General features: G+C 51.0%; 1 protein-coding gene and 1 long non-coding RNA gene across 2 annotated transcripts; one reads left to right on the forward strand and one right to left on the reverse strand.

Moving 5' to 3' along the window:
* Nucleotides 1-482: 482 nt before the first annotated feature.
* ID2 (inhibitor of DNA binding 2) lies at nucleotides 483-2,897 on the reverse strand. Its single transcript, XM_010982675.3, has 3 exons — nucleotides 2,395-2,897; nucleotides 2,015-2,078; nucleotides 483-1,243 (listed from the first exon to the last, which is right to left on the reverse strand). The coding sequence occupies exons 1-2, from the start codon at nucleotides 2,740-2,742 to the stop codon at nucleotides 2,022-2,024; spliced, it is 405 nt and encodes a 134-aa protein (XP_010980977.1). The 5' UTR covers nucleotides 2,743-2,897; the 3' UTR covers nucleotides 483-1,243; nucleotides 2,015-2,021.
* A 144-nt stretch (nucleotides 2,898-3,041) lies between these two features.
* LOC135322984 (uncharacterized) lies at nucleotides 3,042-4,128 on the forward strand. Its single transcript, XR_010384049.1, has 2 exons — nucleotides 3,042-3,116; nucleotides 3,286-4,128. It is a non-coding gene; the product is annotated as an uncharacterized LOC135322984 (long non-coding RNA).
* Nucleotides 4,129-14,428: the final 10,300 nt, after the last annotated feature.

Here is a 14,428-nt window from a genome sequence, read left to right on the forward strand (position 1 = left end):
GGGATTTTTTGCCCTTCCTCTAAATCTTTAATCAGTTCCAGAATTCTGTGGGGCCGTTTCTCGTTGGATTGACAGCAGTTGTATTTACTCCAGGAGTGTCTTGATGTCTGCTCAGACAGGTAGTCCTTCCAGAGTCCAGTTTATTTGAATGATCTAACTCCTAGGCGTCGCCACCACAGCAACTTTCTGGTTTGAAACTCAGCCCCAGGGCAGAGAAACTCTTTCCTTACTGGACTAAGAGAAACTTGGTTTACGGACTCCCCAGCCCTAAGTCGGCTCTCCTCGGAAGCAGCCGCAGCCCTGTGCCCCCAAGTGCTGGCCCTGCCCGCAAATCATCTGATGAAGTGTTTCTCCGCACACAGGTTCCAAGACTTAAGAGGGTGGTGGAAGGAATGGGCGAGAAAGGGCTAAGTAAAATGGTGAGACAGAGAGAGAAAGCGAGTGCACAAGACAAGTCTTAAAAACCATTCAGAATTCAGGTATTGACTTCAGACATGTTTTATTATAGCCTTATACAGTCTACATAAATTTGAACTTGTATTTATTTGGGTTCAGTTATAACATAGCATAATAAAAATCAAAGCACTGGTCCTCTGAAATAAAGCAGGCAATCACCATTCAATAAACACACTTGATTTATTTTGTATAAAAGGGTTAAGTTTACAACTAAACTTTTATGAAAAGTTTAGCATGAATACATCATTACGCTTTGTAAGCAGAAATATTCATCTCTGCCACTGTACAAGGAAACTCTAGTCAAAGAGTTCACAAGGTTTCACTCAATATATATATATTTATATATAAATATATACACAGCATTCAGTAGGCTTGCGTCAAAAAGGTAATTTCTGACCGAAAGACTTCATTTAAGTAACTGAATACTGGGTCCTTCTGGTATTCACGCTCCACCTTTGAAAAAAGGCAAAGTCTGCTTCAATTGGGCAATTCCTTGTGATTTTAACATTTTCGCTCCCCATGGTGGGAATAGTATATAAAGAAAACCTTCCAACTGCAGAAAGGGCATTTAAAAGTCTTTTTCATAAATAACTAATATCACAGTCCAGGTCAGAGAACACCCTGGGGAACTTGATCACTTAGTTTTCCTTCCATTTTTAAAAAAGGTCCATTCGACTTAGCCTTGTCCTCCTTGTGAAATGGTTGAAAAATAAGTTCAGCGCCTTAAAAGAGCCCGTGGATTTGTTGTTGTTGTTGTGCAAAGAGAAGAAAAAAAAGTCATGAACACCTGCAAAAGATCGGGAGAGAAAGGATTGTTTAGGAGATTGTAACCTAAGGGCAGAGGCGGGCAGACTGGCGCCAGGAGGAAGCCGCAGTTTGAACATTTAACCAAACACTCAAACGTTGGGCAAACCCTGGCGTCCAGATGCAACACACACACTCGGCCTCCACAGCGCAAATTAAACATGAAAATAGCAGAGACTCAGGGGAAAAACTTCCCAGCGCAATCTCCTATTTGGATCTCCAACGGAGTGCTCGCAGGCGCCAGTCTGCTTCTTGTAACAATTATTTGATTGAAAACAGCCCTTTAGTTAACAGATAGGGAAGTCGGAATCCCACATCACAGGGTCTGGGGCACAGGGCAGCAATGCTTGGCTAGCCGAATCCCAGAGGGCTGGAGTTTCAGGGAAGGAGGATCCCTATGGAATTTGCGGCGATAAGATTAATTACACGGAGGTTAGTACCTCGTAGTACCAGAGCGATCGCAGGAAACAGCCGGGGCATGTTACGTGCGCACAGAAGCCAGTACTCATTTCCCTCGGCCACCTTCATACTAAGTTACTAACATCATTTTTTTTTAAAGGAAAATGTTCTGTGATCTTGAGTAACAGAAGCTAGATGCCCCTTCATGTCCAGTACACGTAAACAATGCACTACGTGTAATACAACAAAATACACATTCAGTTATGAAGCCCCAAATCTTACAGATCCTCAAGTACACACACGCGCACGCACACACACTCCAAGCGGCAGTTCAACCGGCGGCACAAACACTCACCATTTATTCAGCCACAGAGCGCTTTGCTGTCATTTGACATTAACTCAGAAGGGAATTCAGAAGCCTGCGAGAGAAAGGTGATAAAAGGCATGATGTTAGACAACCTTAAGGAGAAAGAGCCTCTATTTCTGTTTTTTAAGTAGTCCACAGAACAGCAAGTTTATGCTAAATTCGGACTCAAAGACTCATTAACATGTCAGAACTTATCAGTCATTTCACTCACGACTCAATCTACAACAGATTTATTAATTTTTTTTAAAAGATAAAGTTAATTATCTCATCTGTAAGTCACCGTCTACGGCCGCCTTGACAATGGGTCTGCCGCCCAGGCGATCGCGGGGATGCACGGGAGCGAGCGGGGCACCGGCAGTAGGTCTTACCTGCAAGGACAGGATGCTGATGTCCGTGTTTAGGGTGGTCAGCGGCGTCCTGGACGCCTGGCTCTGCCCGGGTCTCTGGTGGTGCAGGCTGACAATAGTGGGGTGCGAGTCCAGGGCGATCTGCAGGTCCAAGATGTAGTCGATGACGTGCTGCAGGATTTCCATCTTGCTCACCTTCTTGTTCTGGGGGATGCTGGGCACCAGCTCCTTGAGCTTGGAGTAGCAGTCGTTCATGTTGTAGAGCAGGCTCATCGGGTCGTCCACCGGGGTTTTGCTCCGGGAGATGCCCAGGCTGTGGTCCGAAAGGCTGTTTTTCCTAACGGACCTCACTGGACTGAAGGCTTTCATGCTGAGCGCGGGGAAGGAGAGACCGGGAGGAGGGAGCGGGCTGCCCTAGAGCTCAGGCCGCCGCCGCTGCCGCCACCGCCGCCGCCTACGGAGCCTACGGAGCCTACGAAGCCTCCTGCGCTGGTAACCAGGCTCGGCTCAGAATGAAGCTGAGAGCCGGGCCGGGCTGCTTTTATCTGTGCTCGCCCAGGCCACACGATCCGGCTTCCCTGCGTCCTTATTGGTGGAAGGCGGCGCGTCCATCAGGCCGGGAGGGCGCCCCTATTGGTGGGCGCGGACGCGGGGCGAGCGCTCGGTCCTTCCGCGTTCGCAGCCAATCCCCGCGGAGTGGGCGGGGCGGGCGCGAGCCCAGCTGTGGTGGTAAATAGAATACAGTAAGCCAGGGTCCGGAGGGGAGCGGCGGGGAGCGGCGGGGAGCGGCGGGGAGGGGGCGGTGGGGTGGGCAGAGAAGCAGGGGAGGGGAGGAGGGGGCAGGGGAGGGGAGGCGGGAGACCTCGGGGAATCTAAATGTGCATCTCAATTTTAATCCCAATGGCGGGGCAGGACCTTCGCCCTAAGGTGTCCACCGAGGACGAAGCTTTCTACACCTTGGAGCTTTCAGCATCCCTAAAGTCACAGCCAAACGGGCAAGGTCTGCACAGCAGAGGGAGAGCCACCATCGTTCCCTACTACCCACCGAATGTTATCAAGATAGCATTTCTGAAGAAAGTGAAAACGCAAATAAGTTTGCCACGGACAAGTGACGTTTGTAGAGTGAGTTCGGTTTCTTAAAATAAGGAAAAGCTTTGTAAAACAAAAATAAAAACAAAAACAAAAACAAATACCCGTGTGCGCATTCGGTGGCAGGTTTAGTGTGGGATCTTGCTAACCCGGAGCAATGCAGGAGGCATTATTGTAAACTCGGTAAAACGAGTCCATATTGGAAACCGTGCTGATCGCTAAGGAGCTCTGAGGCAGGACGCTCTCCGGGTTCCTTTTCTAGAACAGGGAAGGGCTATTATAATGATGCTGTTAATCGGAAATCATTAGGGGAATTTGCATGTTGAAAGTGTATTTGCATACACTGCCCTTGAGAGGCTGCCCCTCTGTGCTTTGCAGTGTAGGTGGCAAAGTAATGTGATTAATTATGCACAAATCGTGATTTCTGGTGTCACATTCCAGCACCTACTGTATTTTTAAAGCTTTGTGACAGGTAGGTGGCCCCAGCCATTGGTCGACAGCTTCACACTATTAAAAGAAAATTCTGTCATGTACTAGGTTTGGAATCTTTTCAGCGCTAGTCCTGGACGGAGCTTCAGGTTGTGTTTTGTTCTGTTTTGTTTTCTTTTTCTATAAATCTTTAAGAACTCATTCCTATGGTCTCAATAAAGAAAAAGTTTGCAGTTATTTACTGAAATCCCTTTCAGTTAATTCACACAGAATTCTAGCTTAACTGAAGATCACAGTAAATTAGTGGTATGTTTTGAAAATCTTATTTCTCTAGAATGCAATAAACTAGAAAATCTGATAAAACATTTGTAAATATCTTGTTTACTTTTAGTCTCAATCTCTACCTTCTTTGCATTTCGGAAAGAGGAAGGGGGCAGAACTGAAGAAAAAGCAAAGCTTAATAATGGGGAAAGAGTGTTTTTTTCCTTCAGTTAATGATTCATTCCTCAGCTGGTGGGCTGGCTGGTCTCTGACACCGGCTGCGGCCATGTGCCTGCCCCAGGGCCTCCCTTTAAGGGAGGAAGAGTTGGTGGCGCTGGGGTGGATGTCACTTTCAGAAAATCCCACCGCTTTGGGTTGGAGGATGGAAGTGGACGGTATCCCGACCAGCAGAGAAATCTGCTCAGGGCCTGGCCCCACTCATGTTGCCTGCAACTCTGCTCCTGACAGTATTCGATTAACAGCCTCTCCTCTGATATTAAGTCTGGAAATGATTTCATCCCCGAGTCCCCCACAGTTCGAGCCTTTTGATGTACTTTGTGTGCATGTGTTTCTGTCACATACGTGCCACAGTGGAACAGATTTTGTTTTGACACTATTTTGGTTCATGATGTTATACTTTGACTATTTTACAATAATAGCCAATGTAAACAAACATCTTTGGGTTTCTCAAATTATTACTTGTGATTCTTGGACATTGCAGCCCTGCGATACTGACGCATTCCGAGCTTTTTCCAAGGACACCGTATGTGAACGTCCGTGCCAGCCTCATTATCCCTACAGCCAGGCTCTGGGCTGGTTCCTAATGAGCCTTGTGCAGTATTACTTCACACACTCGCAAAGTTGATTAAGGCAGTGCCTTCTCCCATGATCATTTTTGTACCCTGATGTAGTAAAACTGCTAAATATGGTGAAAGTTTTCTGGTGTTTCTTTCTTTAGCTGCCATGTCAGAGTCCAGTCAGCCTGTGTTGAATTCGATTCCACTGGCACGCTACCCAGTTCCACATTCATTTAAAGATAATTTTTAAGGGGACGATGAAGCCCTATAAATTAATGATTTAAAAAGGGCCTGAGTTACTAGTATGTCTGTCTCAGCAAGCCCAATACTAAATTACCTTTACAAATATGTTTTCATTCGCAAACTGGTGTTGGAGCATTTTCGGGGTGGGTTACAAGGTACTGAAAAATCTGTCAATTGGTGTCTCAGTGGGTTTGCATTTGAGGCCACTAAAGTTCAAATGCTCCCAGCTGCAGAAAGGGCCCTGGATTCGAGATCCGTAGGTGGTGGGAAGGTGTGAATGGCTTCCGGTGGGGCTGGGGGGCGGGGTGGCGATGTAGTTCTCCCCCCCCATTTAAAGCCACACGCTGCCCTGGAAGTTCCCCTAACCTGGTTCCAGGGCTCGCTCGCTCACTCACTCGGTCTCCACCCCAGGCCCAGGTCTCCACCCCAGGCCCGGGCGTCCGTTCCCAGCGCGTCCAGCCGCTCGCTGTAATCAGAAGCAGCTCCGGGCCAGGCGCGCCAGGCCGGCCGGGCGGCCTTTGCAATCCCCGCGTGATGCAACTGGGGGCGGGAGGAGCCTGCGGGGTGTGGGTGGGTGGGTGGGCGGGGGAGGGGGGTCTCAAGGTCCTCCCTGCACATCTGGCGCAATTGGGAGCGCTCGCCTTTCTTCCCCCCGGTTTTGTTCTCACAGCTGTGTCCATTCCGTCCGTGACCCCCCGAGTGATCCCTGACAGGTGATGAATTGGCGGCGGCGGCGGCGGCGCGCGGGCCAGGCCGCTGCGGGGCCGGAGCCGGAGCCCCGGAGCAGACTCTCTGGCGCCAGGCGCGTGACGCCGCCCATTCACGCCGCCCTGCAGCCTTGTCCTCGCGGCGCCGCTCAGGCGGCTGCCATGGCAACCGCGCCGTCACTCAGCGCGCGCGCCCAGCTGATCAATGCCTGCGAGGCCCGGCCGTCCCAGGCTCGCCCGGGCCCGGCCGCCCGGCCGCCCGGCCCGCGCGCACCTGCAGCCGCTGCACGTCTTAAGTTTCGAGCGATCTGGGGAAAGGAGGACCGAGAAGAAAGGAAAAGGGGGGTTGGGGAGAGAAGAAAAAAAGCCGGGAGAGGGAGAAGAAAGAAATCTTCCTTGTGCAGAAGGAGGCGTAATGTGGCTTAAGAGGTTGCTAAAGCAAAAGGTTTTGCTTTATTTTATTTGTTTTTGCAACCGAGGCGTTCAGGGTGGGGCTGGCGCGAGGGAAGGGCGGATGGGGAGAAGGTGACTGTCTTAGGGGATGGCGAGATTGATTTATTCCTTTGGATCCTCCTGGGGATGACTTTGATGCTAGACTCCTAAAAATACCTTTGAAGGACCCCCTCTTACTCCCACCGCCCACTGTCCCTTGCCTTCCTCCTCGGAGCCCTTGGGGGTTGCACTAAATACCGTCAGATTTTTCCAGAACAGCACCCCCCTCACCTCCCAGGCGGGAGGATGTGCAGCCGCGTCTCGCTGCTCCCAGCTTCTGCGCGCCAGCAGATCCGCGTCTGCGTCCTCATAACCACTACAAAGCCGGGCAGACTTAGCCCAATTCCAATGCTGCGTTTTCAACTGAGAACATCAAGAGGCCAGAAAGTTCCAAGCAGCCCGCGGACGCAGACGCCTCTTCGGTGGCCGCTTTATCTCCAGGGAAAGTTCCATTTTAAGAACCAGATGCCAACATTCCTGGACAGTTTATGGCATCCGGATCCCTCAGGGGTGCGCATCTGCAGTGTAGAGCGTTAGCATCAATTATTTATCACCCGTTCTGGAGAGGAGTTCCTGAATCTGGATGTCCTCTGCTGGCCCTAAAACCGCGGGGGGTGGGGTCAGGACTGTTCCCGGTCCTGTTATCTGGTTTAGCAGAGTTTGTTGTGGTTTTCGAGGAAACTGCGTCTGGATTACATAAGGATTCAAGTTTTTGCTTTACTTGTTTATTTAATACCTTGGCAAGAGAGAGCCCTTACCCTGAAACCAGATAACCGAATTTGAGTTTAAAACAGACTTCGATGAGGGGACACGAGAGGGGGAGAAAATGAGCAAAACCACAAAAAGCAAACAAGGGGATGTTTATTTTTCTCCCTTTGGGTATTCTGGAAGACCTGCCTAACCTCTCCTACTTCTTGTCGCACACAGCTAATAAATTGCATTAACAAAGCGCTTCAGCTCCTACAATGGTTTAACAGTCCTCCCTCCCCCATCGTGGCCCTAATTCCTTCTAGGATTCTTCTGTGGTCCTGTTTGCCCAGAGATCTCAGGAGCACCAGGAAAAACGCCGTGCTAAATCCAATTGCTTTCAACCGTCTGATCTTGTAGGGAGATCACCTTTCAGCCCCCTTCAAAGAAAGCAAAGTTTGGAAAGTTGGGCGGAGGGGCCCATTTAACTACCAGCACGGCAAATATTTAGTTACAAATGCTGTGAAATGCCCCGATTTGTGGCCACGTTTGTCTTTCACAAAGGATTTTCCTGTGACTTTTGTTCCGGTCACCAAATTAAAAAAGAAAATTAACTTGAGTGAGAGATAAGGTCTTGGAAAACAACCCTCGGCTGCCTGCGAGCTGGCGGGGCGCGGGGCTGGCGTCGCCGAGTCTGCGCTTCCCGGAGGCGCGCGTCGCGGGGTCCGGTCCCCGCAGGGAGCCTGGGTCACCATGGGGACCCCCAGTTGCCACCCGTGCGCCTCCTGTGCCTGACGCAGCGCCCAGGCCGGGGAGGGGGTCTGCCCCCCACCTCATCCGTGGGAATCTGCAGCAGACCTCTCCAGCCAGCGACGAGGGCGGGCTTGTCCGGAATCGAGCTGCATCTTAATATTATAATGCGGCACCAAAAGCAAAACCTGAGGCCGGCTTGCGAGTTCTTAACAAGAAACACATTGTGCGCTTCCCCCGCCCCCGCTTTTTTGGCCGAAGCCACGGTTGCGCGCTGGCCACAACGCCGCGCGCCAAGTGCATGACTTCAGTCGGGAGGAACCCGCCCGCCCCGCACCGCGCGCGCGCGCCAGCCCGGGGCGGCCACCCCGCCGCGCCCCGCCGCCCCCCGCCGCCCCCTCCCGCTGACAGGTCAGGGGCTCAGGCCGGGCCGGGGCGCGCTTGACAGACACGCTTCCTGGCCCTCGGTGCTTTGGCCACTGCCCTTTCCCAACCCGGGGGCTGGCGATGGGGCACTGGTGACACCCAGGAGGCGCCAGCGCTGATAATTCTCATCACTGGCCTCTCAAGTTGGCTGGTGGAGAGACTGCTTTTAACATATTTGAGACCCCTCTTTCCAATCCTCGATCCCCACGTCTTTGAGGCGTTCACTCCCAGATTCTAGCATCCCACTCCCCCCAGGATGACAATTTACAATATTCCTTCTCCCCAGTTGGAAATAACGTGAGCGTTCTGTAAGTCCCCTGATGTCTGTCACGTGTCACTGCTACTCCTGTCCTCAGGAGGTGTTAGGACTTGGGGCTGCCTTCTCAGGCAGGTGAGTGCTGGGGACCCAGCCAGCAGAGGGACCTGTGGGGGCTCCTGGAGGAACAGCCCCTGAGCACCCACTGTCAGCTTTGGGGGAGCCTTGCTGTCTTCCCCACTCTGCTGATGCCAGGGTCCTCATCTGTAGCAATGCTGGGGCTGACTATCAGTGGGACCCTGGAGGAAAGGTCGGTTAAGTGGTATATTTTATTCCTGGAGTCTGTGAAAAATTCAGAGACATCCCATTTCAAAGAAAAAAGAGCAACACGATGGCCCTGGTTAAGAGATTAGACATTCACATTGGGTAAGAATCACCATTTATAAACCTGTCACAGCTCTCCTGTTTTGCTCTTCACCTGACCCCATGAGTTGGGAAAGGCAGATGCTGTCCCCAGTTTATAGGGGAAGAGACTGAGGCACAGAAGTATGACCGATCCCTCTATGGACCCACCCTCCCTGGAACATCAGTCTGTGATGATGCAGAGAGATGTGTGACCTTGACCCCAGGCTGGGGATCGATTACTGTTTTACCTTGGAATTTGTTCCAGTCCTGCAGGGAATTTATAAAACACTTTCTTCTCATGGTCCTCAGAAGTTAACAATGAGCGACTGAGCCTATTTTTGAACAAAAGCTCTACTCGAATCTGAGGACTTCATACCTTGGTGCATGTAACAGAGTCCTGGGGCCCACATCTAGAAATTCTGATTGGGTTTGGTGAGAAGCCCAGGAAACAGTCTGAGGGAGACTCTGGTGCAGCTGGCGCAGGCATTGCAGGCTGAGAAGCTTCGGGTAAGTAACTGGCCTCTTAAATCAACCCCACCGGTGACGTGGTTTGCCTCTGGGTGGGAAAGAGCCACCGGGACCTCTTGAAGTCCTGTACATTTGTCTTTGGAAAACTCAGGAGGACAAGGGAAGTTGATTGTATTTACTCCCATTTTAACTTTCTCCCTTGTTTTTTCTTTCTTCCTGATACTCCAGTATTCTTTCTTTGATAATTTCCTTTCTGTTTCAAGAGTGTCCGTTAGACATTTTCTAAGGGTAGGTCTGCTGGTGACAAGTTCTCTTAGTTTTCCTGCATCTGAGGTCTTGTTGTCCCCTTGCTTCCTGAAGGATGTTTTTGCTGAATCTAGAGTTCTGGGCTGGAGTTCTTTTCTTTCAGCATTTGACACGTTGGGCCACTTCCTTCTGGCCTCCGTGGTTTCTGATGAGACATCTATTACTCGAATTGCTTTTTCCTCTACAGATAAGGCGTGTTTCTCCCTGCTCTTTATCTTTAGTTTTCAGAAATTTGCCCATGATATACCTTGGCATGGATTTCTCTGTGTTTTTCCAGTTTGAGGTTTCCTCAGCTTCTTGACTCTGTAGGTTTAAGTCTTTTGCCAAATGGGAAGGTTTTCAGCCATTATTTCTTCACATCCTTTTCAGCCCCTCCCTCTTTCTCCTCTCCTTCCAGGGCCCTGATGACAGGAATACTAGATCTTTTGTTATATTCCTACAGGTCTGTGAGGCTGTGTCTTTTTTTTTCTTTTTTAAGTCTACTTTCTTCTGTTGTTCCAATTGGGTAATTTGAGGATTTCTATTTTTCTATCTTCAAGTCCACTGATTCTTTCCTCTGTCCTCGTTTTGCTTCTGAGCTCATCCAGTGAAGTTTTTGCTTTGGCTATTGTATTTTTCAGTTCTAAAGCTGGTTCTTCTTTATATCTTCTATTTCTCTGCTGAAATTTTTTGGCTTTTCCTTTTTTTGAGCATGTTCATAATTGCTCATTGAAAGACTTTTTTGATGGCTGTTATAAAATCCTTATTCGCTAATTCCAACATCATGTCAACTCAGTATTGGCTACTGTTGTCTTTTCTCATTCAAGTTGAGTGTTTCCTGGTTGTTGGTATGACGAGTGATCTTCATTGAAACCTGGGTCTCAATGAGACTCTCGATCTTAATTAAACCTCCTATTAGAGCAGGTCTCTGCTGACACCACCCTGGCTGGGAAGGGGAGAGGTACCTCCCACAGTGGTCTCCACCTGCACTGGTGGAAATCCAGGCTCCCGGGTGGTCTCTGCTGACACTGCTGAGGGGCTCATTGCTGGCTAGCAGAGGTGAACGCCTCTGCTCTCCACCTCATCCTCTGCAGCACCATCCTGTTGTGATATCCGGTATAAACTCAGGTTTATAGTGTGGGTCTATTTTTCACCAATAAGAATCCCTGCTAAAGTGCCCCTAAACTGTAGAGTTTATAACCATGTGTGATGACTATGTATTTTGGGCTCAAACAAAGGAGGATACATGGCTTGACTCCAGGGCTCTGGAGAGCGTGGGAAAGCTGAGGGGGTTGAGGGGGAAAGTGGCCACCTGTGCTCCCACCCAGCTTCCCTGGTGGGGTAGTGAGAGCATCTGATGCCCCCAGACATTCCAGAAACCATGTCATAGAAACATCTCATCACTTCTCAGAGTCAAGGTTTTAAATGATTTTGGCAGGTTTTCTTCACACATCATGAAGGCTTTGAGTGTGGAGATACTGTGCTTCCTGGTTAGGGTGGGGCTGTTTGTCCCATCATCTCTCTGACTTGATTTCCAGGGACCCTTGGGACACTGTTTACCCCGCGGAAGGCACTGTTGGCTGGAAGATGTAAAGTTTGAGTACCTAGAAAGGCGGGTGGGAGCCCTGCAGGCAATGGCTCTCGGCAGCTGCCAGAAAGCCTCCGTCTGTCCTCCTGTGATGCCATCCCAGTGTGGCCATTTCCAGTCCCGAGAGAGGAGTCGGGAGCGGGCTGATGCAATTACAATTCTTTAGGGCTGGCTTTGAAGTCCTGAGCCCCGCTTTCCCAGAGAGGAGCCGCTGTAGGAATGCAGAAGAGCGAAACTCTTGCAGTGAAGTGTCCTGGTTCTCACGGTTGCTGCTGCTGCTGTGTTGGGGTGGGAGAGGGGATGAGGGAGGAGGTTGGAGCTGAAGGCTCTCACCACCCCCCAGTCCCCGAGCCGGAGCCCTTATCTTTGAGGGGGTGGTTTTAATCTCACACTTTATTTCCAAAATTTTGCTTGGTGAGCATCTTTCCCTGGTCTCAGCGTGCCCTCAGTGAGTCACTGGGAACCTTGGGTTCCCGGCTCCTCTACTTGCATCAAATCAGATGAGGGACTGGACGGGAGCCTTAAACTCTGAGCCTTACTCCTCAAAGCACGGCGTAAGAACCTGCATCCTGGGTGCCCGGAGGCCGGTGGACTCGGGCAGACTCAGGCTCCAGCCCAGACACACTGAGTCAGAACCCGCGTGGTCACCAGAGCTACCTGTGACTCCCGCCCAGCGCAGTCTGTGACCTGCGCCGCTGAGGGTCCGCCCCCCACCCCGGGCTGTGGACGGAGCCAGCGAGGCACAGGTGAGCGATCCATCTGCTCTTGACCTCAAAACCGCGTCTTTTCAGAGCACCTCCCAGCACTGACTCACGGGGCAGACTTAACAGCGCCGTTCTCTCCGACTCTCACGCTGACCAACAGGGTCTTTCCATTTTGCAGAGGAAGCGGCCGAATGCAGGGAGCCGGGCTGCAGGGCCGGGTGTCCGATGGGGTCGGGGCTGAAGCCCAGGCTGCTCTCCCGTCACTGTCCCACCAGGGAGGTGTGCAAAGTGGGAGAGCCTTTGGATGGGGAACAAATGAGTGCCTGTGTGAGGAGGAGGACTGGGATGTGCTGGGCCCTGTGGCGCCGCTGTGGTCCTGGGTCACAGACGCTGGGCAGAGGTGGGGTCTGCTGGCTCAGCTGAGACCACAGAGCCTGAGAATTGCTGGGTTGGGAGGCCGAGGGCCCCCCCCAGGCCTTTGCCCCCTCTTGGTGGTGGGCAACCTGGAGCGCTGCCTCACTCGGGTGCAAGTCTGGCTCAAGCCCTTTTGTGGCCCGATATCCCTAAGCCCCACAAGACCCTCGGGGTGCGGTCTCCCGGCTCCCCTGCCAGGACGCTGCCCCATAACCTGTCCTGTCAGTACAGCCAGGAGACAGAGCCAGAATCGGGACCCTCGCCTGTCTGACTTCAGAGTCTAATGTTTGCCCTGAGCTACTTCCTAAAGCTTTCTGAAGGTGTATCAGATCATTTAATCATCTCCGGGAGAAATGCTTGTTTTGAAAAAGGAGACGTTTACAGTGGATATTTTATGACAGTTCGAAACATAATTTTGAAATAAAATATTCTTAACCATCCTCATTGTGTCTTAAGGTCCCCTTATGGGCTGATGGTGGTTGTTAGAAGATAAAGGCCACGCCATCAGTGGGGCTGGAAGGAATGATGCTGAAGATGGAGCATCCCTGAGCCCAGGCCGTCCCGGGAACAGCGTACCCCTCTGGGAGCACCGGAGCACCTGGAGTGAGCCTGCTTGGGTCCCGGCGCGGCGGCCACGCAGGTGGCGTGTGGTGCAGGGAGTGCGCTGGCCCTTCTGATCCGGTCTGAGGACGTGGATGCCGAGAGCCCCTTGCTCCGGATGGTATTTTGAACATCCGTCGTGCACCAAGTGTGACACCTGGAGGAATTCAAGTGCTCAGGAAGGAGGGCGACCAGATAAAATGCAGCACAGCTCCTCCGATTGAAACTTTAGATGGACGATCAATACTTTTTTTTTTTTTAATATGAGTGGGTCCCTGTATTTTATCTGCTAGATCTAAACCTTCTTGTAAAGGGTCACTGTGACAGCAGCAAGCTTGTGACAGAACTGAGACATCTGTAAAGACGCAGGAACTGGCTTTTACTTGTCACTGAGCTCTGACTAGTTAAGATGCCTGGGGGAGAAGATGTCTTTAAACTTACAGACTGCAGAGTGTAAAAGTTCTGATTTGAGTCTGTTTCTGTTTTGTAAATAAGTTCATTTGTGGGTTTTTTTTTTTTTTTAAAGTTCCACGTGTAAGTGAGACAGAAAACAAACCATGGTGACCAGGGGGGATGGGGGCGGGAAGGGATGAACTGGAGTCGGAGACTTGCAGATACACACGACTACGTATAAAACAGATAAACAGCAAGTTTCTACTACAGAGCATGGGGAACTCTAGTCATTATCTTGTAGTAACCTATAATGAAATAAGAATATGAAAACAAATGTATGTATACGTATGACTGAAACAAGATGCTGTACACCAGAAATTGACACAGCATTGTAAACTGATTACACTTCAATTAAGAAAAAAGGTTCTGATTTGGAGTCCTGTGGGGCCAGAATGGACAGAAGTGAACATCAGACGACTTACTTGAAAAGCTGCAATTCCCAAAGTCCCTCACAGATGTATAGGTCCACGGGCCACCCCTGCCCCCCGTCCCTTTGCATAGGCCAGCTCATTGTTTCTGTTATAAATCGATGTCCAGGGAAATACCCCGGAAACCTCTCTCCCACTTGAGATAGGACATCTCCAGAAATCCCCCAGGTCACGTCTGCTGACTCAGACTCGGCTCAAGCGCAGTGTCTGTCTGTCCCTCCGAGTCCACAGTGGGTTCAGTGATGGGCAGGTGTCTCTCCTCCAGGTGGTGACTCAGGGACCCAGGCTCTGCTGTGTCCATGGAAACTGCAGAATGGGAGGGAGCTGGGTCTGGCTCACAGCACTTGAGCTCACATCCAGCTGGTGGGAACCGGATCTCTCGGTGTCGGCACTGCTCACACTTGGGCTGGTAAGTCTTGGTTGTAGGGGGCTGTCCTGAGCAGGACATGTGCTGGCCTCTCCCACTAGATTCTAATAGCACCCCCCCAATGGTGACAACCAAACCTGTCCCCAGGCAAAGCTAAGTGTCCCCTGGGGGCAGAATTGCCCTGGCTGAGAACCACTGGGTTGCTG

The sequence above is a fragment of the Camelus dromedarius genome, chromosome 15 (assembly GCF_036321535.1).
Source record: "Camelus dromedarius isolate mCamDro1 chromosome 15, mCamDro1.pat, whole genome shotgun sequence".
NCBI classification, from domain to species: Eukaryota; Metazoa; Chordata; class Mammalia; order Artiodactyla; family Camelidae; genus Camelus; species Camelus dromedarius.

What these genes read in the sequence shown, in the direction of transcription:
- ID2 (XM_010982675.3), bottom strand. Translation starts at nt 2,742, where the DNA reads ATGAAAGCCTTCAGTCCAGTGAGGTCCGTTAGGAAAAACAGCCTTTCG. An exon ending in TCAGCATCCTGTCCTTGCAG is followed by an intron (nt 2,079 to 2,394) that starts GTAAGACCTACT and finishes TTTCTCTCGCAG; the next exon opens with GCTTCTGAATTCCCTTCTGA.